At 40.8% G+C, this 26,029-nt stretch overlaps 5 protein-coding genes across 10 annotated transcripts; 4 read left to right on the top strand and 1 right to left on the bottom strand.

Annotated features, from left to right (window-relative positions):
* The first annotated feature begins 1,793 nt into the window (after positions 1–1,793).
* On the top strand, positions 1,794–11,847 carry slc9a1b (solute carrier family 9 member A1b). Of its 3 annotated transcripts, XM_029845439.1 has the most exons (15): positions 1,794–1,926; positions 2,124–2,407; positions 3,994–4,250; positions 4,348–4,454; positions 5,001–5,042; positions 5,201–5,251; positions 6,038–6,255; positions 6,448–6,644; positions 6,867–6,956; positions 7,031–7,101; positions 7,244–7,417; positions 7,709–7,823; positions 10,335–10,433; positions 10,652–10,724; positions 10,850–11,847. In XM_029845439.1, the coding sequence occupies exons 1-15, from the start codon at positions 1,847–1,849 to the stop codon at positions 11,062–11,064; spliced, it is 2,073 nt and encodes a 690-aa protein (XP_029701299.1). In that variant the 5' UTR covers positions 1,794–1,846; the 3' UTR covers positions 11,065–11,847. The 3 variants fall into 3 exon arrangements, with proteins under 3 accessions (XP_029701299.1, XP_011607154.2, XP_029701298.1); XM_011608852.2 differs by having other exon boundaries at positions 3,994–4,454; positions 5,001–5,251; XM_029845438.1 differs by having other exon boundaries at positions 1,842–1,922; positions 3,994–4,454; positions 5,001–5,251.
* A 121-nt stretch (positions 11,848–11,968) lies between these two features.
* On the top strand, positions 11,969–12,989 carry LOC101068305 (fatty acid-binding protein, liver-like). Its single transcript, XM_003968819.3, has 4 exons — positions 11,969–12,103; positions 12,190–12,362; positions 12,737–12,826; positions 12,906–12,989. The coding sequence occupies exons 1-4, from the start codon at positions 12,037–12,039 to the stop codon at positions 12,954–12,956; spliced, it is 381 nt and encodes a 126-aa protein (XP_003968868.1). The 5' UTR covers positions 11,969–12,036; the 3' UTR covers positions 12,957–12,989.
* A 292-nt stretch (positions 12,990–13,281) lies between these two features.
* LOC101076815 (serine/arginine-rich splicing factor 10-like) lies at positions 13,282–18,376 on the top strand. 3 transcript variants are annotated; one of them, XM_003968855.3, is made up of 6 exons: positions 13,282–13,439; positions 15,361–15,465; positions 16,374–16,477; positions 16,970–17,141; positions 17,209–17,262; positions 17,342–18,376. In XM_003968855.3, the coding sequence occupies exons 1-6, from the start codon at positions 13,375–13,377 to the stop codon at positions 17,556–17,558; spliced, it is 717 nt and encodes a 238-aa protein (XP_003968904.1). In that variant the 5' UTR covers positions 13,282–13,374; the 3' UTR covers positions 17,559–18,376. The 3 variants fall into 3 exon arrangements, with proteins under 3 accessions (XP_003968904.1, XP_029700986.1, XP_029700987.1); XM_029845126.1 differs by lacking the exon at positions 15,361–15,465 and adding an exon at positions 15,604–15,890 and having other exon boundaries at positions 13,300–13,439; positions 16,371–16,477; XM_029845127.1 differs by lacking the exons at positions 13,282–13,439; positions 15,361–15,465 and adding an exon at positions 15,476–15,890 and having other exon boundaries at positions 16,371–16,477.
* Positions 18,377–21,761: 3,385 nt separating this feature from the next.
* LOC101076356 (gap junction alpha-9 protein-like) lies at positions 21,762–23,478 on the top strand. The gene is made up of 2 exons (XM_003968854.2): positions 21,762–21,772; positions 21,861–23,478. Exon 2 carries the CDS (start codon positions 21,876–21,878, stop codon positions 23,355–23,357), a length of 1,482 nt encoding a protein of 493 aa, XP_003968903.1. The 5' UTR covers positions 21,762–21,772; positions 21,861–21,875; the 3' UTR covers positions 23,358–23,478.
* A 410-nt stretch (positions 23,479–23,888) lies between these two features.
* Positions 23,889–25,798, bottom strand: mycbp (MYC binding protein). 2 transcript variants are annotated; one of them, XM_003968853.3, is made up of 5 exons: positions 25,569–25,798; positions 25,226–25,298; positions 25,066–25,114; positions 24,221–24,350; positions 23,889–24,113 (listed from the first exon to the last, which is right to left on the bottom strand). In XM_003968853.3, exons 1-5 carry the CDS (start codon positions 25,581–25,583, stop codon positions 24,069–24,071), a joined length of 312 nt encoding a protein of 103 aa, XP_003968902.1. In that variant the 5' UTR covers positions 25,584–25,798; the 3' UTR covers positions 23,889–24,068. The 2 variants fall into 2 exon arrangements, with proteins under 2 accessions (XP_003968902.1, XP_011607153.1); XM_011608851.2 differs by having other exon boundaries at positions 25,545–25,796.
* Positions 25,799–26,029: the final 231 nt, after the last annotated feature.

Below are 26,029 nucleotides of genomic sequence, written 5' to 3'. Positions count from 1 at the left end.
AATCCCAGTAAGGAAATCTGAGTGAATGTTCAGTTTAAGCATGAAGACTTGTCTCATAATCAAGACTAGTTGTGGTGTCCATTAAAATGAGCTGCATGTTGCATCAATCCATTGAAATTTTGCATTTGCAGCATGAAAATAACAAACATTTGTCCTTGTTTAACGAAATCATCCCAGAAGGTGTAGTATAACTAATAAAAAGTAGGTTCATATGTTTTGTTAATTTGTCCCATATACTTTGTACTTATTAACCTTTTATGTGCAAAATTTCAGTTTTGCTGTGCTTGCTGCCTAAATTATAAAACATATTTATAGTTCAGTGATACAGGGCTGTCAAAATGTTTATAATTGTGAAACAGATTGTTGCAGTTATTGTGTTTTCTGTTCAAACGTAATACACCATTGAAACATGTTTTGTGTTGTCAGAAATAATTCTCTAATAAACATGCTACATTTTAAGCCATTCCTTGTGTTTTAAGAAAACAGACACAGATAAATGTGGTTGATGTTGATGGAATAACTAAAAACAAATCTAGTGTCAAATGGGTGCTTTGAATTTGATCATCAGGAAATTGTGCATGTTGGGAAGAGAAAACAAGTGACAAAATCCTGTTTCCATCAGACGGGGGACAGTGTGGGAAGCAGACACGGATGTTGTGTTTGCTAATGCGTGTCTGGTCAAAGCGGGCCGGAAATTGTTAGCTCTGAAAGGTTAGTTTATTCTGAACTGCAGCTACACTGCATATGGTCAAGATCAGAATCAGAATCAGGTTTATTGCCATTGTTCATGTAATACACAGTATTACACAAGCTAGGAATTTGTCCTGGTGTGACGCTGCGACATTCAACATAAAAAAGACAACATTAGAACAAGATAAATAAAATAAGACATATATACAGTATATATATAAATAGTAAGAAATAGTGCAGGTCAATGCAGGAGTAATGTGCTTCATTTGATTTTATAAATCAAAATGAACTTATACTCATCTGTAAAAAGCGCTATATGAACTTAGTATTAGTATTGCAAATGGATGCATTGGATGTTCAACATCTGTAACAATTAAGACATTAAATGTAAACGCGTGGACAACTGAATTATTTAAATTTCAGACTAAAATCACACACTCCTCAGTTCAAAAAACTATTGTAACCAATTTAAATTGAGCTATATAGACACATTTTCTGTGACGTGCCCCTTAAGCAGGAGGTGCACCTGTGATTGTGCCATATGTAGAACAGCTACTATTTCAAGTTCTTGATTCCTTTTCCTTGAAATTATGTTTATCTAAATTGTATGATCATGAATTTGTACAACAGATTAATTAGACGTTTCTATTCTGGAGTCTCCCATCAGAGGGTTTTGTTTTTATTCACATGTTTGTTTGGTTTTGGGTTTTTGTTTGTTTGTTTTTGGGGGGGTTAAAAAAACAACAAGATGTAAAGTTTAGATTTGTTTTCCCAGTAAGTAAATGGGTATTCTTGTACAAGGGAATGCTTCCTTTGCGCTCTCAATTGGCAGGAATAGAAATAATTCTTGACAGAATTATTAACTATATGAGGAGAAAAAAAGAAACAAATGTAAACTTTGTAGGGAGATATTTTTGAGTAGAGCAGTGTGGTGCAAAGCACTGCGGTATTAGTGCAACTCCTGGGGGTATTTAGAAAATCAATGATGAGCAATACGGCTGAATCATTAATTTCGGTCACCTTTGCTGAAGAAGAAGCTGAATATTTCCAGGCGAGGAGGCCGCCTGTAGTCACTGAGGTCCTCCTCTCCAGCAGATGTCACTTTTAACCAGACTGTGAAGCAGTTTTCCGGGGCTCGTTGGGAAAACACTCTGATATGTCTGAGGAGGAACCATCAGAATGGTACCGACCACACAATAAGGCAGCCAGCCGAGTAGGATTCACCTCAGCAGGCCAGTAAGAAAAACGCGAAATTAATTTTGTAGGAACCAGACGTTAATGGCAACCGCAGCCATGCGTAATTTTGACGTGCCGGCGGAGTTCGTGCGTAAAAGTGCGCGCTTCTCTGTGGCGCGCCGCACTAATTTTAGGTCTTGTCCTCATCGTCATCGAACGCTGAGCTGAACATCGCCAATAATTCACTTATCAAACAGGGTTGAAAGGACCGTGTTGCAGCAGGGAAGCTGCGGGCGGCGTCTCTCCGGAATCATGCGGCTCTTCTTGTTACTTTTCCTCTTTGCTGCCTCCGTTACTTTTGCTGATGGAGGAAACAACGAGACACGGAGACGTCCAGACTTGATCCCAGACCAGGACCATCAGAGGACCAACTCTACTCCTAATAAAAAGACTTTTCCCGTCCTCTCCGTCAACTACGACTACGTCAGGAAGCCTTTTGAGATCTCTCTGTGGATCCTCCTGGCCCTGCTCATGAAACTAGGTGAGTGACTTTTGGGCTCATGACTTATTGCAACCAAAAACTGGATAATGCCAAATGTCACCGAAGGGCAAGCATAAATATAGAAGTGTCCATTATTAGTTCTGAACTTTTCTTCAGCCCGATCTGCTGTTTAATATTCCATTTGAGGCCGTAACACTACACTAATGGTGTTTCCCCAACCTCCATTAGAGGTGGTTCATGATGACGTGAGTCCTCTCAGTATTCACACACTCGCGTCTCAGTGTAAAGTTTCATAATTTGAACACGACAACCAATCGGAGTGAAGCATCAGGATTATTGCTGAGAGGATATGTGTTTGAAAATCCAGCAACTGTCACAATTTCTGTAATAAAGCAGGATCTTTTAAAGTCTTCTTTCAGTATTGTTCTTGGTATCTATGTAAGCAGTTTGAGAAACTTGAGACTGAGCCAAACTAGACTGGATCTAAATGAAATATTCAAAAACATCATCGAGTCAGCTATGATCATTTGCAGGGGGTTACATTGTTGACTGCTTTTTTGGATGATGCATCAATAAGAGAGGATACTAAATCTGGAAGTTGGGTTTGTTGTTGGACAAGTAAGCAGAAAGCAAGAAGATGCTCTCCGACATCTTATCTGTCCAGCCAGCTGCCGTCTCTGGGGGACGGTCTGACTTCCCGACCTAATGTACTCCTCGATAACAAAGGTCCCTGTGTACAAACACAGGGCGGAGGCAGCACACAAGACCACAGACTGCACAGAACCGGCCTGGACTGGGTCACATGACTGAGAATGGACCTTATTCATCTGTGTTGCAATCAGACCAAATGTAACCCCCAAAAGACCAGCTGGGGGGCTGTTTTGCAGCCACCATATTTTTACACTATAGGTTAAATGCTTACTGACCCAAACAATTAGCAAATGCCATATTTAGCATATTTAGCATGCCATATTTTTATGGAAAGTGTGAGATTGGAGCTTGTAGGAATGTATTTGGTGCATGTTTAAAACAGCCATTTATCCTCTGCATTCCTCCCTCCCATCCCCACACACACACTCCTCCTTGCTTCTTAAACAAACATATATGATTTACATTGTGTTAAAAAATAGACACGGATTGAACGAAGTGAAACAACATTTGAACGTCGCAGATATTTTTTGGCCAGATGTTCTGATGCAGGGCGTGTTTCCCCATCTGCAGCAGCTGCTTTATAATTCATGAACAGTTCTCACAGAGTCTTTTCTTGTTTGGCCGGACTGTTTGGTGGCTGCAGAGAGCTGAACTCTGGAATCGTGCATGTGTATTTCTATATTTATGGAGTCTGTCTCCAAGTATGGTTTTATACATTTGTGTTGTACCAGAGCTCTGTCCTTCGGGGATAATGTTTTCTGTCTCGCTGTTCCTGAGGTGGAAACAATGACATAATGTCAAATATATTTGTAAATCCAGCCTCCACATTCAACAAGTTAAACATTTATCTAGTGGAAATCACGCTAATAACATGTTTGGACTCTTTGTTTTCATTGAATTTTTCAACTCCACTTTTTGTTGGAGCAAATGAATCATTGATTGAAGTTAAGGACCTGTCAACCTTTTCTCTGCAGGGTTTCACATTATTCCCAGAGTGTCCGGCATCGTCCCAGAGAGTTGCCTTCTGATTGTTGTTGGTCTGCTTATCGGTGGCATCATCAGAGCCATGGACGAAGAAGCTCCTGTTCTGGACTCCAAGTTCTTTTTCCTTTATTTGCTGCCTCCCATCATCCTGGATGCTGGCTACTTTCTGCCCATTCGGGCCTTTACAGAGAACCTGGGCACCATCTTGATGTTTGCAGTGGTGGGAACCCTGTGGAATGCCTTCTTTGTGGGTGGAATGATGTTTGGCATATGTCAGATTGAAGCAGCCGGGTTAGGCAGCGTTGACCTGTTGTCCTGTCTGCTGTTTGGCTCTATCATCTCAGCTGTGGACCCCGTGGCTGTCCTTGCTGTGTTTGAGGAGATCCACATCAATGAGCTGCTGCACATCCTTGTGTTTGGAGAATCTCTCCTCAATGATGCCGTCACTGTGGTGAGTCTTAAGGAAAGCCTGAATGCATTATTATTCTTTTGCATGCACGTTTATATCACGTTTATATCCACAGAGAAGATGGAGAATGTTTTGATGTTCAATGCATTGCACCCACAGTAAAACAGCGGAGATTTCATTATGGTCTGGGATTCCACACCCATCCAAAAGCTCATTAAAACGATGCCAGCACTGTCCCAAGCTGGTAGAAGGTCAAATAAAATATTAATAGTTGTTCAGTCGCTTCAGTCTGTTTTTTAAAAGCTTTCTAAAATGTTTGTGCTTTGCCATTTTTATGATTGGTGGGTAAAAGAAATGAGTTTATGAGAATTAGAGCAGAAGTAACTTCACACGAACAAAACAATAGTTTCTGTTATTTAACATTCATGGAGAAAACCATATCAAATCCCCCATCTGTGTAATTTTGACAGTTGAAATAAGAAACATGTGATATTTTCAGTGATAAAATGTAAAGTAAAAAACAAACGTTGAATTGGATTTTGAATAGATGTGTTGTGGACTCCAAATAATCGGTTGTTCTCTGTGCAGGTGCTCTATCATCTGTTCGAGGAGTTCTCCCACGCAGAGACGGTGACTATCATCGACGCTTTACTCGGTGTGGTCTGCTTCTTCGTGGTGTCACTTGGAGGCATCTTGGTGGGAGCCGTCTACGGCTTCATTGGCGCCTTCACGTCCCGCTTCACCCAGCACACCCGGGTCATTGAGCCCCTCTTTGTGTTCCTCTACAGCTATATGGCGTATCTGTCTGCTGAGGTCTTCCACCTGTCGGGAATCATGTCGTAAGTGTTTGGGGGGGTTGTGCAGGCTGATGATGATCTTTTTCATAAAATATTTTTGACTTCATATCATTTTAGGTTTTACTGCATAAAATCATTTTACAGAACATCGGCATGTCCTTCACAACTTTTATTAGTACAAGGGGATTATGGAATGAACTGCTGCAATATATTTGTTTTTCAAAGTACTTCCACCATTAATAATTTTCATCATAAGTATTACATCTGAAAAATATTATAGATTAAATCATTTATGGTGAGAAATGGACCAACACAGCAGTAGGTGGGGGCTTGTTAGTGCGTGCTACAGCATCATCGCTCACACATTTGGTGTTGAGATAAAACTATGGTAGCTAAACTGATTCAGAACATGCACATCTATAGAAAAAATATTTGATGAGGAAGAATATTCCTCAATAACAGTAATATTTTTGTCATTATTAAACAATGGATGCTAGCAACTGACTGCAACCAAGCGCAAGGCAGCGATTGAGCTCCTTCTCCCTTTTGGAGCCCTGTTTTGCATCCTTTTATATATTTCACAGTAAAGATTTGGGGTTTTTTAGCAGCCTCATCTATCCCTTTATTCATTTTTAATGTTTTTCTTGGGTAATCCCAGTTGACAGATTGCCATAACATAGTGGTGGATGAGCAGCAACAACAATCCAAACATACAAAAGTGCAACTATCTGATCTGGCAAAGCAGTGCTCTGTTTTGTGGCCACAGACCATCAATCATCTGTCTGTAAATTGGGAGTGTTCAGTCTATTTCCATTCTGTCCCAAACAGATTAATTGCGTGTGGCGTGGTAATGCGTCCCTACGTGGAGGCCAACATCTCCCACAAGTCTTACACCACCATCAAATATTTCTTAAAGATGTGGAGCAGTGTGAGTGAAACACTCATCTTCATCTTCCTCGGGGTTTCCACTGTGGCTGGCCCTCATGCCTGGAACTGGACCTTTGTGATTTTCACTGTGGTCCTCTGTCTACTGTCAAGAGTGCTAGGTCAGTAACTCAAAACAAGGTCGCATGGTTAGCTTTATTCTTGTGAGTATAGTTGGAACTGTACCTTCATCCTATAATCCATTTTTACATGTATATAATGTTTTAAGTTTAGATTGTAATTTAAAATCAGCTATTGCTCAGGCCAACTGTATTATTGATAGTTTTGTTTACTCAAACTCTGTCTCGCTTCAGGAGTTATTGGTCTTACATTCATCATTAATAAGTTCCGGATTGTGAAGCTGACCAAAAAGGACCAGTTTATTGTTGCCTACGGTGGTCTTCGTGGGGCTATAGCCTTCTCACTTGGTTTCCTGCTCACAAACAGCGACATGAAGCACATGTTCCTGACTGCTATTATAACAGTCATCTTCTTCACTGTCTTTGTACAGGTAATTTATCTCTTTTATTTCCAACAGGAAAATAAATCAGCTATCACGCCAATATATAGCGAATTCCACTCAATGTATAGGGTAAAAATGATGTTTGAGGGATTTTTATTTTGAGGGATTTTATTGTTGTGTGTGTCGGCATCTGCTGGTCACTAACCAGAATTACAACGCTGTAGAAAAAAACAGAAATTTAGAAATGTCTTTCTATTTTTGAGTGTTTAGGGGATGACAATCAGGCCTCTGGTGGAGCTTCTGGCAGTGAAGAAAAAAAAGGAGAATAAAGGATCAATTAATGAGGAGATTCACACACAGGTGAGCTTATCAACCATCACAGTCATTCAGGTGCACTTTTTACCAATAAAACACTACATTATTTGTGCCTTCAGTTCCTGGATCACCTTCTCACAGGAATTGAATGCATTTGCGGTCATCATGGACATCATCACTGGAAAGACAAGTACAGTTCTCCTTCTGTCTCCTGTTAACACTGTAAAACAAGACCCATAGTATGTTTAGTGCAATACTACATTCATTACGGTGAAATATTGGAATTACTATGAGACAAAAACATGTTAAGCTCATGATTGTTTGTGCCGTAGATTAAACCGCTTCAATAAAACCTATGTTAAGAGGTGGCTGATCGCAGGTGAGCGCTCCACAGAGCCTCAGCTCATCTCTTTTTACAACAAAATGGAAATGAAAGAGGCCATGATGCTGGTGGAGAGCGGGAGTGCTGCCAAGCTGCCTGCAATAGTGTCATCGGTGACTATGCAGTGAGTATCAATGCAACGTCTTAAAAAGTAAGAGAGGAATTTTAACTCCATTGTCTTTGGTTACAAACACTTCATCATGGGTAATAAGTCAAGAGTTATGGAATGATTACAAATAAGGGAAGATAAGGGAAAAGGGATCTTTTCAGTTGTTTCGATAGAGGAATTCTTGAAATATCATGGGACAAAACAGGAAATAACATTTGTTCTAGAATAGATTTTGGAATTCCAAAACTTTGTTTATTGTTCTAATAGGAATGATATTTCCTCAGTGATGTGTTGCTATGTCCATAGAAACATTGAGTCCCGAGGACCAGTGAGACAAAGGGCAATCCCAGGCATCTCAAAGAGTCGTGAGGAAGAGATCCGAAAGGTTCTACGAAATAACCTGCAGAACACCAGGCAGAGGGTTGGTATTACTACAAATGGTTTAGGATTCGACCTCCTAGTGTCTGTCAGTGTGTTGTGATCAATCAATCAATCAATCAATCAATCTTTATTTGTATAGCGTCTTTTACAATCAGAATTGTTTCAAGGCGCTTTCCGGAATCCCAGGGCCTGACCCCAGACAAGCAACAGTGGCAAGGAAAAACTCCCCTTTAACAGGAAGAAACCTTGAGCAGGACCAGGCTCATGTAGGGGGACCCACCTGCTGATGGGGGGGCTGGGTAAAGAGAGAGGAGAAGGGGGAGGACAGGTAGAGGATAGAATAGGCAGGAGAGGAGATGAGAGGCATAGAAATACATACAAAAATACATTATATTGAATTCAATTGAATTAAATAAGCTGCTGGTTGAGTGGGTCAGCGGGGTCGGAGGTCAGTATACAGCTCTTAAGGCGGCAATACCTGTAAATGGATACAGAAGGGAAGGGGGGAGGAGCAGAAAAACTACACAGGAAATAGCATTACTAGTCTACTTGATAAGGAAGGAGGAGAGGAGGAAGAGGAGAGGAGTGGAGTGGAGGGAAGTGGAAACCATGACCCAGTGGGGTGACAGAGGCCTGATCATGTTTCCGGACCCCGGCAGCCTTGGCCTATAACAGCATGACTAAGATGTTAACCTAATGATTAGACGACCCCCTAAATATGATAATTTGTCTGTCTATAATAGTAACTGGAACTACTGAATTAGTAACAATAAGCTTTTTCAAAGAGGTAGGTTTTAAGCCCAATTTTAAAAGTAGCGATGGAGTCAGCCTCCCGTACCTGGACAGGGAGCTGGTTCCATAGCAGGGGGGCCTGGTAGCTAAATGCTCGGCCCCCCATTCTACCCCTTGAAACTCTGGGAACCACAAGTAGAGTGGAGCGGTCTATTGGGCTGGTAAGGTATCACTAGCTCCTCCATGTAGGATGGAGCTAGGCCTCTAAGGACCTTGTAGGTCAAAAGAAGGGTTTTAAAAATTATTCTAAATTTAACGGGCAGCCAATGAAGCGACGCCATTGCAGGAGTTATGTGATCTCTTTTGTCAATACCTGTCAGAACTCTGGCTGCAGCATTTTGGATCACCTGGAGGCTTCTTAAAGAGTTGCTTGGACACCCTGATAATAAAGAATTACAATAGTCCAGCCTGGAAGTAACAAAAGCATGGACTAACTTTTCAGCATCATGCCGCGTCAGTAGCTTCCTGATCTTTGTGATGTTCCTCAGGTGAAAAAAGGCACTTCTAGAGACTGTTTTAATGTGTGAGTTGAAGGAGAGATTTTGATCAAAAGTTACTCCTAGATTCCTCACAAAGAGACTAGATGTTAATGAGATACCATCTAGAGTGATCATGTGATCTAATCTATCCCTGAGAGGTTCAGGACCAAACACCATGACCTCAGTTTTTCCTGAGTTAAGGAGGAGGAAATTTGAAGACATCCACGACTTTATGTCTTTAAGACAGGTCTGGAGCTTCACTAACTTCTCTGTCTCCTCTGGTTTCATGGATAAATAAAGCTGAGTGTCATCAGCATAACAATGAAAATGTATCCCATGCTGCCGAATAATGTTCCCTAAGGGAAGCATGTACAAGGTGAAGAGGACTGGTCCAAGTACAGAACCTTGAGGAACTCCATGACTAACCCTACTGTATGAAGAGGGAACACCATGGACATGAGCAAACTGGTATCTATCAGATAAATATGATCTAAACCAGTCTAGTGCTGTCCCTTTAATCCCAATCACATGTTCCAGTCTATGTAACAGGATGCTGTGATCAACTGTATCAAAAGCAGCACTGAGGTCCAGCAGAACCAGCATAGATACCAGTCCATCATCTGAAGCTATGAGAAGATCATTAGTAACTTTAAGAAGTGCTGTTTCTGTGCTGTGATGAGCTCTAAAGCCTGACTGAAACATCTCAAACAGGCTGTTTCTCTGCAGGTGCTCCAGTAACTGAGTCACCACAACCTTCTCAAGAACTTTAGAGATAAAAGGAAGGTTGGATATCGGCCTATAGTTTGCTAAGACATCAGGATCCAGGTTTTCCACCTGGTTTTCGGGGCACCACTGTGACAGCCAGCGACAAAGCGATGACATGCGGCTAAACATCTCATCGCTGGCCAGATTGGGGAGGGGACCAGAGAATGCGACGGAGTCCAACATCATTTTTGCGTAGTTACACACCGACTCTATGTTAATTTTGGTGACCTCCGACTGACAAAGCCGGGTGTCGTTTGCTCCGACGTGAATAATAACTTTACCAAATTTACATTTACGTCTCGCCAGCAGCCGTAAATTTGCTTCTATGTCGCCCGCTCTGGCCCCACGGAACGCACCTAACTATGGTCGCTAGAGTCGGCTTCACGTCGCGCAAAACAGAGTCGCCAATTACCAGAGTTGGTTTCTCAGCGGGTGTGTCGCTGAGTGACTTTGCCTGTATGGTTCAATCATAACAATTTGAATTTACCCATCTTCTCCCTAATTTTGCTCCTCAGCTTCGCTCCTACAGCAGACACGACCTGATGATCGACCCTTTTGAAGACAATGTCAGTGAAGTGAAATTCAGAAAGCAGAGAGTTGCTATGGAGAGGAGGGTGAGCTTTGACAATCACCTCAAACATCCCACTTAATCATAGTCACACTTGTGTTCCAAGACACTTTTTGCATTTTCCATAATATTTTCAGTTCTTGGACGTTTATGCTATGCCAGCTTTCTGAGGAATTTTACTTTTCTTTGATGGTCTGTTTATGTTTGTTTAAGCGATATTAGGTTATGATAAATGAAAAAAAATACTTTGTGCCTTCTTTATAGATGAGTCACTATCTCACCGTCCCTGCAAACCGCCAAGAAACCCCATCAGTGAGGAAAGTGTGCTTCGAACCAGGTTGGTTAAAGAAAATGTGCAGCATTTCATGTCGCGTTGCATTTAAAAGATGTCATGTGAAGCTGCAATGGTCTCTGGTGACTGGCTGAAATGGAAAATGAACTTCATTAACTGTTATATCCCAGAACATCAGGTTATCACCTACGATGACAGTGAGAGCCCCAAAGGTGGGACTGCTCAGTCGGATCCAGATGATACCAGCCAATCACCACAGAGGACAAGTCAGAGGAGCGGGCTGGTATCCAGGGGCAACAGCGAGCTTGGTGCAAACACAGACGACATGCAGGAGGAGCAGCTGAAGCTGTCACGCTTCCTTAGTGACCCGGGTCCAAACAAGTGACGCTTTCGTGATGAAGCCTGTTTATGACCACCTGTGTCGTCATTCTTACTTGGATTGCAGACTTAGACTTGTTTATTTAAAGTAACTGCACGTTTACCGCTCCATCACCACAATGAAGGATTTATATTGGTGTCGACTGTCACAGGTGCAGTAGGTAATAATGTAAAGTTTGTTCACAGAAACACAAAAAGACTTTTATTTCAAGACATTGTCTAAAATAATAATGTCTCTGTGCATCTGTCCAATAGTTTTGTCCAAATGATAATATGGACTGTAAAAATGGTCGCTTGGCTTGTTTTACAGTGTGACACAGTGGCCATAATTCTAACAGCATGCCTACAAGATACTGACATTTATAGGAAAAATAAGTGATGGTGTGCTTACCAACAGTATCTCTCCTATATTGTGATATATCAAACACCATCAGTGCTTTCTCAGGGTGGCGCGTAACAGAAAAAGTGTTTATCATATTACTGATTTTCAACTTTGCTATTGCTAGAAGTCTCAGAAGCATTTCGGTATTTATCAAAAGTATACTTTGTGCTTGGTTTGTTGAAAGATGGAAAAGAAGAGTGCTTTATCTTTGACTGAAGGGAAAAGTGGTGAATCATCTTTTTGTGTAGTCAGAGTAGATAACTGCCAGGCCTTTTGCCTTCAAATAAATGTTTTTTGGTAGTTGTGGAATGTTTATATTTCAAATGAAGCTGTTTGCTGTGTCTTATATCATTGTCCAGTGCAAAAGAGCTTTAATTCATGTCTGCAATAAAAGTATTCTCTATGTTACTATGCAGTATTCACACATCAATATTCATTAATGGCAACAAGCCTGTGAAGGAGAATAATTACTGTGGCTGTCATTGGAAAATATAAGTGACTAACAGGGAGGTTACAGTCCCCAGTGTACTAAATACACTGGTGTGATTGTGGTTACGATCAACAAACCACCTCAAACTAGCGACACGAGCAGCCAGCATGGACTTCAATGGCACATGGAAAGTTTATCATCAAGAAAATCTCGAGAATTTTTTAAGAGCAATAGGTAGGAATGTTTTCAGATTTCATTTTTAATACGATATTTTAGGAATATGTATGTGGATATGTGTGGATTTCATTTCTGTCTTTCAGGCGCACCAGAAATTGTTATCAAAATGCGAAAGGATGTCAAACCTGTGATCACGATTGAACAGAATGGCACTGATTTCACTTTTACTATAAAGACCCCTCACCGAACCAAAAGCCAATCATTCAGTGTCGGGAAAGAGTCAGAGGTCACTGGTGTGGATGGCAGGAAGATTAAGGTAATGAGAGATCACCTCACTTTTGGTCAAGTAAACATCTGTATTAATGTTAAAATGACCTGACCAAAAAAAATTTCATTGAAAAACATCTACATTTAGGAATCTGCTAGAATTTATTTTGAAGATACAATTATATATGAAAATAAAAATCCAATATATTTAAAAAAAAAAAAGAATTGTTGATAGTCATTTAACAAGTTTTTTTTAGGTAAAATCTGCAATCCTATGAAACACAGATTAAGGTTGCTCTTATAAATTCAGTCTCTTGCGTCACTGAATTTATACAACCTGCAGTCATTATAAGGCAAAATAGATTTCATCTTTGGTTTTTATAATAATGACTGCCTCAGCCCTTTCTATCGTTCTTCTATCAGTGTCTTATCAGACAGGAGAATGGGAAGCTAATCACTGAGAGTGATAAGTTTACATCTGTTCGAGAGATCGAAGGTGATGAAATGATTGAGGTCAGTTACTTTAATCATAATACAAAATCCATTTTTTCACATCTGTGTTTTTACCATGTCTGATTTTTCTTTTTCTCAGACGATCACCACTGGCTCCGAAACTTTCATCTGCCGAAGTAAACGAGTGTAACAATTGAAACCTTAATAAATGCTTCCATATGCACATTCATGTTTTTGGCACCTTATTTACCTTTTTGCCTTATTTATATTTATATTTTTATTTTATTTTATTTTATTCTTTTCATTTGTTTTTTAATTTCAGTTTTAAACCACGATAAGCTAAAAGAAGAGAAACTGTATTTCGGTTCATCTGTTCAAAATATGGAGTGAAATGACAATAAAAGTATCTACATTACATACCTATAAAGCTCTTTATATGTGTGAGTGCTGTGTACTTCTTTTTAAATTCAACAGGGGGCACTGTAGAGTTTCGTGTTTCAATTAATTCCCACGAAAAAGACGTGTCTACTTAACGCGCGTGCGTCACTTAGGTTTTCGCAGACATTTCGTTTCGCTGAAAGCATTTCTTTTGTTGAGAGAGGAACTTTATGGCCAGATATATGAGGCCCCCAAATACGTCTTTGTTTGTCAGAAACATCTCTGACGAATCCAGGTGAGTCCTTATTCTGTTGTGGTTATGATTAAAGCTCAGTCACTAACGCCAAATCATTTAATGCTAGCTGAGTTAGCTTAGCTGCTAAGGTTAGGCTCGTCGTAGTCTTATTCCATAAAGGAGCGGCACGTATTGGTGCTTTATTCAAAAATATCGACGATGGAAACCGCCCTATCACTAATTTATTTAAAATGAAACATCCTGTCTTGTATGTGCATGCCTAGAGTGTGTTTTTTTCCATCTTGCATTCTTACTGCACGTCGGCCACGCACGTTTCCATTTTAACATTAGCTAATCGGGCTAGTTTTCCTTGCTTAGCTTAGGTAGCCCTCCTCATGTTGCCGCCTCGCTCAGCGTTGTGCTGTAGACATGCACCAAGTAGCTGTTGGAAAAGTGAAGCAACTCGCCTTAATATCGCAAACGAAGGAGTAAATACGTTCTCATGGTCTAATTAGTTTTGTAGGAATCAAAAGAGGAAAAACAGCAGTTGTTTAAACCTCTAACCAAGTTAGAGGTTTAAACAACTAAGTTAAGTATCGAACGTTCTAACGACTGCTATTCTAACGTTAACAGTACTTGAGTTAATTGCTAATTTAATTACCTGTTTTCATACTTGAAAATATCGATTTTATAAATAATATATAAGTCGCCATTCAAAATAATGTTAATGCTTGTGATTAAGTAAATGGTGCTTGGTGACGTCTATTCTGAGTGTAATTTTCATGAATGGGCCACTTTCCCGGTGAGGATATGGATGGGGTGCTTTTATTTCACAAAAGGACTAGTATGTGTAAGTTTGTTTGCAATATTAAGGTGAATTGCTTTTCAAATCACTCTTCAAACAGTTGGAGGCAAACAGCAGGACTCTGCGGCCGCCCCGTCTCCTCCTGGAGACATTCCAGAGGCATCCCTTGTGTAGAACTCTGGATGTGAACAATAAGATAGTTAGATCCAAATTATCAGCAAAAAGCGTGTGTGTCCCCCCCCCCAAGCATTTGGCTGCACCATACGTTCTGTCTGAACTAGTTTGATGAGCAACAATGAAGTGGTTTGACTGACGTTGATAGTGCAGAGCTTTGGACTGAGCTACGCTAAGGACACAATAATTAAGCTTTTTCAGGTCTACAAAACACATGTGGAGTGATTGCGCAAACTCATGAACCCCCACCACCCTCAGGTAATATAGAGCTGGTCCAGTGGCTCTTATTCAGAAGGAATATGGCATTAATTGAATTAGGTTCAAGGTTCAAACAACAGACTAATTGTTCTGTCCGGTACCATAGCAAAAATACTGACGGCAATTGATGTATTAAATCTAAAAAATATTTTAGCTAGATTATTACGAGACTCTCTAAATTCACGATGGTTAGTATCAAATTTGCACAGGATTAATCGTCTTTCCTTCTTACTGGATATCGGCTGAATGAAATTTCAGTTAATGAAATGATCAGATATTTGTAGTAAGGTTGGAAGGTGTGTACCAATGACTGTTTTTCAATGCAAATGTACTTTTTTTGTTTTTAAGTGACAAACATAAACTGCTGTGTTGATTTAATGCTTTATGTGCACAAAAACTTTTTTCCTTAATTGCAACAATTACATAATCTTTAAAACAGTATTCACTTGGTATGAAATCTAGTGTAAATCAACAGTATATACTTGTCACATAAAAGCTTTATAGTAATTATTTTATGAGATGGCATATCAAATATAGTGTGTTCTTAACCTGTTCACCCCAAAGCAGCAGAAATGTTCTAACCTAATAGTATTTGCTTCCAATCACCAGAGATCTTGTTCATTTCAGGTGGGTTCGGGGTGAACTGACCTAGCAGTCATTCAATTGTTGTATGATGATGATGATGATGGAGGCAGATTTGTCTGTTATGCTCAGATGAGTCATGCTTGTATTTACGGTGTTCAGGCCTGAGGATTTGCGGCGTGAGTTTGGCCGTTATGGGCCGATAGTAGATGTCTACATCCCACTTGACTTCTATACACGTCAACCGAGAGGATTTGCATACATTCAATATCCTTTCCTTAAAAAGATTCACCATTTTTCCATGTTGCTAACACGTTGATTTTATTTCAGCACAAAGGATGTGTTTTTTTTTGCACATCAGTTGATTCCATATCTAACACACGTATTTCTCTGTTATTGCTTCAGAAAATGTTAAAGCATCCAGTTGTGGAACCAGCCACAAAGAGTTACAAAGACCCATGTAGAGTAGCTGTAAAGACAAGTCACACAGACCTTCAGGATCAGAGGGAGGGAAAAGGTTGAAAAGAGAAAGTAAAGCATGAAGACGAAAAGGGAACGGAGACAAAGCTTGGATATGGCGGCAAAGAATTGGGAAAAGAAAAGAGGTTTAAGAGGAAAAGGCAAGCAGGAAACCCAAGTCTCTGTGGGAGTCGGTTAAAGAGTATGAAGATCAAAGTCAAGCATGGGCAAAGGTAACAAGTGTGAATTATTTTGTATCCTCCCAAGACAAATCCGCAAATTTGACATAACAAAAATCACCTTTTTCATTTTAAATTAGACAAATTTACTCAATTATTGTTTTTGTTGATAAGTCTGCTGCCCCTGATCTCTCAATTATGTGTTTGAAAAGATGTCTGCAAAATTCCGGGTGTGCATTGGCTTTTTCATTGGTTATAAGTAATCATGCATTTAATGCTGATTTACTTCAGAAATAGGGCCACACAAATGAAATGAAATGTTAAATGATGGCCTGCATCCTTGAGCACACTTGTAAGCTACATTGTGCTACTGAAAAAGTGGGAGTTTTTCAGAAGTGAAATGGAAAGGATTGTTTTTGCGAGGGTTTTTTTTTCCCTTCACCACTTTTTGCGAATTGGGTGGGGAGTGGTAACTGGAAACATTTATGTGTGTGGCTACACCAACAGCATCCAAACAAACCCTTAACCACACAGTATATTTGAAGATGTGCGTGATGCAGAAGATGCCCTTCACAGCCTGGACAGAAAGTGGGTGTGTGGCCGACAGATTGAAATCCAGTTTGCCCAGGGTGACCGAAAAAGTAAGTGCAGGTTTAAGTTGTTTATCCGAATGCTGTCAACAAGGTGCTTAGCTCAGAATGTAAGTTTACATTGGTGTGGCACCTTATGATTGACCATCTTACGTTCTAATGTGATTTCATTTCACATTGGTTGGGGCATTGTCACCCTGTTTTGGGTTTTGAAAAACCCAGTGGCTTGAATAGCGGTGATGGGGAAACTGCTCTGCTGCTGAGATAAGGAAGCTGGTGGATTGAAGGCTTTATATGCACAGAGAAATAATCACAATTTGCTTCAAAATGTGAGATTTATTCACCATATCGTTATAATTCAATGAAGTTATTAGTTGGCAAATCTAATTCCTCGTCATGTAGGCGAGTTCCCATGGTTGTTAAAGATTACTACTGAGAAAATAAGCAGAGAGGTGTGAAATAGTGAAGTTGAAGCTGGACAAGAAGCTCTCCCTGCACAGTTCTGTCCCTTGCCTTATCCCTTTGCCATCACTCTTCCATAAGCACCAAATCAGATGAAGTCAAAGGAACGGCGCTCTCCGGGCAGATCATCTCGGTACGACGACTATGACCGCGACAGCCGGCGCAGGCGTTCACGCAGCCGCAGCTATGAGAGATACCGATCCCGCAGCCCTTCTTCTGATCACTACCGCCGACGATCAGAGAGCCCTCGAGAGTAAGATTTTCTAACATTGTTTTAATGGTGGCTTGTGAATGTAGATTGACCATGACAATTATTTAAGGTCCCGTGGGCGGATGTGCCCAAGAGGACGAAGCAGGAGCCGTGAGGATGAAAGGTATTGTCTAATTTAATGTAGGAGTGAAAAGCTAAACTGGAGTCATAATTTACCAGTGGTAAATGAGCGATCTTTTCAGGTACAAACACCGGCCCCGTAGAGAGTCGCGAGGGAGATCTCGATCCCGCTCCAAATCTGCATCTCCACGGGAAAAGGTCAACCCTGCCACGTCATCCCATTACCCCGAAGAAGAAGTACGAGGAGCGCACTCCAGGTCCCAGTCTGCATCGAGATCTCGCTCGCGTTCACGCTCTCGCTCACGATCCTGGGCCGGACGCAAATCCAGAGGGCACTAGAAGCGTGTGCACCGTCTGGGGGTTGTCATTGTGAGATGGACCTCAAATGGTCATTTGTCCAGAAAAAGGTTTTTGTTTTGACATGAATGTAATGTCCTCTGAAGCTTTGTAGGAATCTTGTTTTTTGCAGCTCCGTTTTAAGAACAGTGATGTCCCTGGTTTGGTTTTATAGAATTTTTTTTTTTGTAAGGTTTACTGATGGGAATATAATGCGGCTTTTCCATACCTATTTAGTGGTAGATGACACATCCTTTTATATGTAGTTAGTCTGTAGACCAGTTCTGCTCGTATTCAGTATTTAAAGTCTAATCTGGTAATCCACACCAGTGTTTCTGTGTCTTTAGCCACGCTACTACGCAGCTGTAGTGCAACAAATTGTAAACACTTTGTGCGATATGCCATCACATTGAACATCATAAATGATTTCATAAACATGACACCTTTCCCCTGGCTGGAAATCGGTGAATGATTTTGACTTTTTCAAATCTCACCTGTTGTATGTGAATGACAGCGGGGTTTCAGCAACGTGTTTTATTTTTTGGGTTCAAAACGCAGAAATGTTGGTCTGGTTCTTGACAGTATTATGTCAACCCCAAACTCACTAAAATAGTTTGTTCTCGGTTCATATTTGTGAGAAATAATTTTTAAAGCGGATGGCACCATTTTGGGACATCTAAGTTCAGAGGTGAAACAGAATTTAGGTGTTTTTTTTTCCTCTTTTCCCCCAAAATAATGGTTGTCACAGCATGTACTGTCTTCTACCTTTAGTAGAAAGGAACTGTTATTTTGTGTAATAAATGGTAACATTCAATATAAAACTGGTGTTTGTGATCATGACAAAATTAAGTTGGTTTAGGAATAAAGTCCAAAACAGGATGTTCGCTTTCTCCCACACTCTGGTGTAATAATGCTTCAGTGTTCACTGAGGGAAAATCCCAGTATGTCAGTCCAGCCATAGTTATTGATTTCCTTTTAATGGAGCAGTAGCTGGGAGGAACAACCTAAATTAGAATCACAATGCAGATGCGATCATGTATGAAATCGGACATGCCCCATTGATGATTGGAAAAACCTTATTGGAGTTCTGAGGTGAGAGAGAAGTACAGATGATACAGTCCAAAATGTTCTGCACATTGTGCTGGTGGCCTCAAACATGGCACTGCCCTAACATTTAGTATCTTTTTGCATAGTGGCTGTGTAGAAGAGGGCTGGGTCCATCCTTTTATACCTGTCTTGCCTGCAGCGTTGGGTGGCAAATGGCTGCCTGCGGATTAGTGGCAGGGTGTTTCTGTTGTGTTCCTGAGCAGGTTTGGCAGGCAGAACAGGCCTGGTGTAAAACAAAACTGAGGGATGGTGACACAATAAACAGAAGCAGGCTCTTGGTTGACACACACTTCCCCTTTCAACCTCCGGTGCCCAGAAACTACCCTAAACAGCACGGGTTTGGGCCGCTTCATATACAGTGGGGCAAAAAAGTATTTAGTCAGTCACCAATTGTGCAAGTTCTCCCACTTAAAAAGATGAGAGAGGCCTGTAATTTTCATCATAGGTATACCTCAACTATGAGAGACAAAATGGGGGGAAAGAATCCAGGAAATCACATTGTAGGATTTTTAATGAATTAATTGGTAAATTCCTCAGTAAAATAAGTATTTGGTCACCTACAAACAAGCAAGATTTCTGGCTCTCACAGACCTGTAACTTCTTCTTTAAGAGGCTCCTCTGTCCTCCACTTGTTACCTGTATTAATGGCACCTGTTTGAACCTGTTTGTTTAACACTATGGCCAAGACCAAAGAGCTGTCAAAGGACACCAGAAACAAAATTGTAGACCTCCACCAGGCTGGGAAGACTGAATCTGCAATAGGTAAGCAGCTTGGTGGGAAGAAATCAACTGTGGGAGCAATTATTAGAAAATGGAAGACATACAAGACCACTGATAATCTCCCTCGATCTGGGGCTCCACGCAAGATCTCACCCTGTGGGGTCAAAATGATCACAAGAACGGTGAGCAAAAATCCCAGAACCACACGGGGGGACCTAGTGAATGACCTGCAGAGAGCTGGGACCAAAGTAACAAAGGCTACCATCAGTAACACACTATGCCGCCAGGGACTCAAATCCTGCAGTGCCAGACGTGTCCCCCTGCTTAAGCCAGTACATGTCCAGGCCCGTCTGAAGTTTGCTAGAGAGCATTCGGATGATCCAGAAGAGGATTGGGAGAATGTCATATGGTCAGATGAAACCAAAATAGAACTTTTTGGTAAAAACTCAACTTGTCGTGTTTGGAGGAGAAAGAATGCTGAGTTGCATCCAAAGAACACCATACCTACTGTGAAGCATGGGGGTGGAAACATCATGCTTTGGGGCTGTTTTTCGGCAAAGGGACCAGGACAACTGATCCGTGTAAAGGAAAGAATGAATGGGGCCATGTATCGTGAGATTTTGAGTGAAAATCTCCTTCCATCAGCAAGGGCATTCCAAAACATCACTGCTCTAGAGGAGATCTGCATGGAGGAATGGGCCAAAATACCAGCAACAGTGTGTGAAAGCCTTGTGAAGACTTACAGAAAACGTTTGACCTCTGTCATTGCCAACAAAAGTATTGAGATGAACTTTTGTTATTGACCAAATACTTATTTTCCACCATAATTTGCAAATAAATTCTTTAAAAATCAGACAATGTGATTTTCTGGATTTTCTTTTCTCATTTTGTCTCTCATAGTTGAAGTGTACCTATGATGAAAATTACAGGCCTCTCTCATCTTTTTAAGTGGGAGAACTTGCACACTTGGTGACTGACTAAATACTTTTTTGCCCCACTGTACGTCCCACTATCTCCACCTCACCCCCCCAATTCTAATTAAGATTAAGATGTACTTTATTCATCCCCGCGGGGAAGTTGAACTATATAAATTGAAGAAATTGAATTATATATTCACCTCATCACACTTCCCATGACCCTGCAAAAGGGGTGGGTCCAGAATATGCTTCTATTTACTGCACTTTCCCTGATGGCTAGAAGAGTGGTGGCATCCAAGGGTGTGAGTTGAATGTGTGTTTGTGTGCATCCATCCATCCATCCATCCATCCATCCATCCATCCATCCATCCATCCATCCATCCATCCATCCATCCATCCATCCATCCATCCATCCATCCATCCATCCATCCATCTTCTATTAGAATTTCATTGTTGTGCCTGTACTATTCTATTTATTACTATTTACAAATGGTTCTTTGTTATTAATAGTTCTCATTTGTTCTTACTGTTGCCAATTAAATACCCTTTCTTTGTTTATTTACATTTGTTGGCTTACGGGCTCCCTTCTCCTATTGGGTTCAACTTATCCTTAAAAAAACAATAGAATAATAATAACCATCAGGCACAAGATAAGTTTATCGGACTCATCTTTACAAAGGATTTCTGTCTGGCACAAAACAGGTGTTCAGATGCCAATGCTGCTCGCCTCACTGGTGGATTGGACAGAGGAAGAATCTCAATCCATTAGTGAATTCAAGCTCAGGCACACGTGAGCTGGATTTTTTTATTTTTTTTATTAAAAGCTTGATTTTCATGTTCACTTGCATTGTATTCTTCTCTAAATTACTACTGCTCTGAACTGTGTGACAAACTAGCAAAAAAACAGTCCACAGGGTGCAAACACACACTGTACAATTGTACTAACATTTGATTAAATGTATTATTATTTTGAACTCTCTCAGGTGTTTCTGATGACTGGGAAAATATGTTGTTTGTCTGGCATTTTGGCCAATCTTTGACAATATCCTGTCAAATAAGGGCATTTAGAGAGGCGGCTGGAATTATAGATTGTAGGCAAACCTTTAAGGTCTGCTGGCAACCCAGTGCACCAACCCTGTTGACTAGATCAGGGTCCCCTGGGCTCAACCAGTTATGTTTAGGAACAGTTCACCCAAGCTGACTCACAGAACTGGATGTCCATTCAAACTGCTGCGAGGTAATTGGCAGAGCATTGCGACACTATCGATCCCTGTGTTTCACAGACTATAATTGTAAAGAACTAGTGAGAGTCAGTTAGGATCATTTGTATTTTTCCCAGTTCATGCTAACAGGGGACTAAAAGCTCTCCCTCTGACAGATTGTGGGGGGAAAATTATGATAAGGATTGTGGAGAACATCAGCAGCAGTTTTGCAAAAGGCATTTAAGGTTACATTTCATATCCAGAATGAAAGGTAAGTCAATTTATTTTATATTTCTAAAAAGTCTTGTTTACATTAAAATTGTGTTTAAAAATGTATAACTAGTTTTTGTACATTGTAGCACTAATCTAAAAAAATGGGAGACTGGAATTTCCTTGGAGGAATCTTAGAGGAGGTGCATATCCACTCCACCATGGTGGGCAAGATCTGGCTGACCATCCTGTTCATATTTCGGATGTTAGTACTGGGAGTTGCTGCGGAGGATGTGTGGAATGACGAACAGTCTGATTTCATCTGCAACACCGACCAGCCTGGTTGTCGAAATGTCTGTTATGACCAGGCTTTCCCCATCTCCCTCATTCGATACTGGGTGCTTCAGGTGATTTTCGTGTCCTCCCCCTCCTTGGTCTACATGGGCCATGCCATTTATCAACTGCGAGCTCTGGAGAAGGAACGCCACTGTAAGAAGGTGGCATTACGCCGGGAGATGGAAGCAGTGGATGTGGAATTGGTGGAGGTAAGGAAGAGAATTGAAAAAGAGATGAGGCAGCTAGAGCAGGGCAAACTCAACAAGGCACCACTGAGAGGGTCTCTATTGTGTACTTATGTGGCCCACATTGTGACTCGCTCGTTGGTAGAGGTCAGCTTCATGATGGGTCAGTACATCTTGTATGGACACCACCTGAAACCTCTTTACAAGTGTGAGCGAGAGCCGTGCCCAAATGTGGTGGACTGCTTTGTGTCCAGACCCACAGAGAAAACAGTTTTTATGATGTTCATGCAAGCCATTGCCTGCCTCTCACTCTTTCTCAGTCTTCTTGAGATTATCCACCTGGGATTTAAGAAGCTTAAGAAGTGTATCTTGAACTTCTTCCCACACCTGAAAGATGATCCTGATGAATTTTACATTAGCAAGTCAAAAAAGAACTCAGTCGTGCATCAGGTGTGTGCTGGAACATCTGTAGCTGGAAAGACAACTATTCCCACAGCGCCATGTGGATACACGTTGCTGATGGAGAAGCAGGGCAATGGGCCCAACTACTCGCTTCTCAATGCCTCCTCTGCTTTCATTCCAATACAAGGGGACCCTGGTGCAAAGTCAGATCGGCGTAAGGATGGCAAGGAGGGAATTCCAAGTCCTACAGAACAAAACAGTAATTCCAACAACACCAGCAGCGACACACATTCTCTTCCTGTGGATAAACATGAGGAGCCAGAGGAGCCCCTGGTGACCTCTGAATATCCTACTCTCCCTGTTGCCGACGCCACCTCCTGCCCAACCCTGTCAGGCATTACCAGGAAGTCACGGAGGATCAGCCCACCTTGGAACTGCTCCACTCTACCAGAAGGGAATGGCTCAGACAGTGGGGATTCCTACCTGGGGGGCAACAGCATCAAGCAACGCAGCAGCTGTGTTGGGCCCCGTGCAAGGATTCTCTCCAAATCAGACACTAAAAAGCCTGGCAGACCACAAAGCCCGGACTCAGCAGGTGAGCTGAGTTCGGCGTCTCGTCACAGCAATGAGAGTAACAGCCCCACAGCTTCACCCCCAAACCGCAGAGTGTCAGCAGCAAGTAGTGCCAGCAGCCGGCGAGCTCCGACTGACCTACAGATATAAAAACATGGCAACTAAGTTTTCAACTTGAACTGGACAAAATGACCTTTCCAGTGCTTTAAAAGGAACAATAGAAGAAATCAAAGAAATGCCATTTCCAACGTAGCATGTAATTGGTGATCAGAAAACAATGTCTCCATTTGTCTTCACAACTGACTGAAAAATGCAACTGGATTTATGATTGTATGTTGCAGCACTGTCTGGATGGAAAAAACAAACCACAAATCTATACTGTTTAAGGTCACAGTTATGTAATGATTCTAAATCAGGAAGACTGAAATCAATCGAACCGCTGTTGAATGTCAACACAATGTCACTCAGCAAAAACATTAAAGAATAACGCACTAAGTTCTAGATGCACACAGAAAATAGCCCACTTTTACATTGCACTTCCTACTTGATGCTCTTTTTTTTTTTAGCAACATCAAAGGATCGGCTTTTGTATTAAAGCTTACGTGCTACTTATACGCTTGATAGTGTGTCTCAAGAGTGTTCTCTTTTTTTTTTAAAAAGGGATTCAATTAGACCAAGACAATGGTAGTTTAAAACTTTAATAGAATAACTGCAAATTTTCATACAAACAAAAACTTTACAGAACAGAAATTGGTGAAACAAAAGTTTACAGTACATCTACTATTACAACATACAACAAAACTAGAAAACTCCTCAAAAAAAAAAAGAAATTTCCACCCCAGAAAGCAGCAACTCCTCTTCTCACTCAGCGACTCCACTCAGTGAATCGGGTTCATACTGCATTAGCTGAGAAATAATACAAAATGCAGATGTCAAAGCTTACAATAATGCTGAATCACTTTCAAACACATGTGGTTTTGATTGCTTTTATCGTTATTTTACTAGCATCTCACCCTGTTTCTCAGTTCTTTGTTCTCCACTATGAGGAGGTTGCATTTCTGCTTTAAATCTGCCACCTCCATGTGGAGAGCCTCAGTGTTTGCTGGCTCTGGAAGAGCTGCCCCCAGGTGGCACTTTATGAAACTGAGCTAGCGGTTAAGGCCATCATGCACTGTCAATGTCAAATCTAGAAATGTTCCATTACAATAACACACCGTGTTTTAGCATCCACACTTTAAAAAGGTTGGGTTGTGATTCCCCCCCCCCCCCCCCCCCCCCCAAACTAAGGCCAATGTCTTCAACAATAAATTTACAATTTACAGATAATTAAGACACAAAGTAGGAAACTCTTTTACATGTAAATGTAAAAATGTAAATACTGTTTCTGTAACATACCGTAAGCTAGTGCGTTGACACAATGCCTGTTTTAGTGGTGCCCATTTTCCAATAACCTGTGTATTACCACAGCTACATTTCACACCATTTCAACATGCCATTAACACACGTCAATTTAAATAAATAGCGGTTTGCTTACTGGCTGACATATTATTAGCCCAAACTTTGTGTAAGGCTTTGTACAGTTCATATCATATGTCGTGATTTTAGGAAGCAAGGTTTTGCATCACTTTTGGAGCTTATACTTAAGAGTCAATAGTAAGGCTATTAAATCCAAGTTTAGTGTACATAGTTTGAAAATACAGTTTTTAGTGAAATCATCTACATTTTAAATTTATTGTCAATGGCTTTTATTTTTACATTTTACCTAATAAAATGACTGTGTGTGTTATTTATGCAAGACATGGCCCAATTTTTCATTTTCAACAAAAATTTGAAGGCAGAATGCGCATCAAAAGGATACTCAAGTGCATTATTCGGCTTGTCGGACTCTTCGTAGAGGGCAACCAAAACTTGAAAAGAGAAAAATCTATTAATAATCCAGCACATGAATAAGATGTGAAACTAAAACGTTTATAGTGGAAATGCACATGGGCGTGCTAAAATATTTTTAGGACACTAACCGCTGGTTAAAGTGTCAAGAACTCCCGATTTTTCAAGATACCTCCTAAATTGCTCTCGCTTCGACTCCGAGGCCTGCAAACAGGACAGGTATTTCTGTTTCACACCAATACAGAACGCGTGGAAGATATTTATATACTGACAAACCCTTTCTGACTTTAAAACATGAACACTCGTTTGTTACCAAAAAACTAAACACGACAGAGCCTAAACAAATGTATTTAAAACATCCGGCCCATTGCTACAATGCTAGCTAGTTTACATATTACCAACTGTAAAGTACTACATAATCTGTAAATACAGTAACCTTTGTGAAACTACCTTGGTTTCCTTGGAAACACTCACTCTGGGGTTGGCCATGAATTCGACGTTACTGTTCAATTTAGTTAATAAACTGTGCGAGGAGATACTTTGGAGAACGCTGTGTGTTGTATCTTGCAGCTTATTAGATCCACAAATGAACTTTAAACGTTTAAGAAAGTCAGTGTTTTACTGTTGTTTAAAAAAAAGAAAAAGCAGAAGAAGAATTTCCTACTTCCGTAAATGAGGGAAGCGAGCGAGATAAATCCACCAATCACTGCGATTGTGATGAAACGTCATTTCTCGCTAACGTCAATCTATATATCAGAGGAGTGCGCAACATGTGCAGGAAGATCTTTTGTAGATCGACGTTTTTACACAACCCACGTGACTGTTTTTCTCCAGGAATGTCACTGTGTGGAAAACAGAAACAGATCTTATGTTGCTGTTTGCTGGTTGTATGGACACGGTTCCCGCAGTATGCGTGTTTTTACCTATCTTTGCGA

The sequence above is a fragment of the Takifugu rubripes genome, chromosome 12 (assembly GCF_901000725.2).
Source record: "Takifugu rubripes chromosome 12, fTakRub1.2, whole genome shotgun sequence".
Taxonomy (NCBI): domain Eukaryota; kingdom Metazoa; phylum Chordata; class Actinopteri; order Tetraodontiformes; family Tetraodontidae; genus Takifugu; species Takifugu rubripes.
The sequence above is the reverse complement of the archived record's forward strand: the minus strand, read 5'-3'. Positions and strand labels throughout refer to the sequence as shown.

Coding starts and splice junctions, on each gene's coding strand:
- slc9a1b (XM_011608852.2), top strand. CDS start 1,847: ATGTCTGAGGAGGAACCATCAGAATGGTACCGACCACACAATAAGGCA. Junction 6,957..7,030: donor ATGAGGAGATTCACACACAG/GTGAGCTTATCA, acceptor TTGTGCCTTCAG/TTCCTGGATCACCTTCTCAC. Junction 7,418..7,708: donor GTGTCATCGGTGACTATGCA/GTGAGTATCAAT, acceptor CTATGTCCATAG/AAACATTGAGTCCCGAGGAC.
- LOC101068305 (XM_003968819.3), top strand. CDS start 12,037: ATGGACTTCAATGGCACATGGAAAGTTTATCATCAAGAAAATCTCGAG. Junction 12,363..12,736: donor TGGATGGCAGGAAGATTAAG/GTAATGAGAGAT, acceptor TTCTTCTATCAG/TGTCTTATCAGACAGGAGAA. Junction 12,827..12,905: donor AAGGTGATGAAATGATTGAG/GTCAGTTACTTT, acceptor TCTTTTTCTCAG/ACGATCACCACTGGCTCCGA.
- LOC101076815 (XM_003968855.3), top strand. CDS start 13,375: ATGGCCAGATATATGAGGCCCCCAAATACGTCTTTGTTTGTCAGAAAC. Junction 16,478..16,969: donor TGCCCAGGGTGACCGAAAAA/GTAAGTGCAGGT, acceptor CTCTTCCATAAG/CACCAAATCAGATGAAGTCA. Junction 17,142..17,208: donor CGATCAGAGAGCCCTCGAGA/GTAAGATTTTCT, acceptor CAATTATTTAAG/GTCCCGTGGGCGGATGTGCC.
- LOC101076356 (XM_003968854.2), top strand. CDS start 21,876: ATGGGAGACTGGAATTTCCTTGGAGGAATCTTAGAGGAGGTGCATATC.
- mycbp (XM_011608851.2), bottom strand. CDS start 25,583: ATGGCCAACCCCAGAGTGAGTGTTTCCAAGGAAACCAAG. Junction 25,299..25,544: donor GTGTTTCCAAGGAAACCAAG/GTAGTTTCACAA, acceptor TCCTGTTTGCAG/GCCTCGGAGTCGAAGCGAGA. Junction 25,115..25,225: donor TCTTGACACTTTAACCAGCG/GTTAGTGTCCTA, acceptor TCTCTTTTCAAG/TTTTGGTTGCCCTCTACGAA.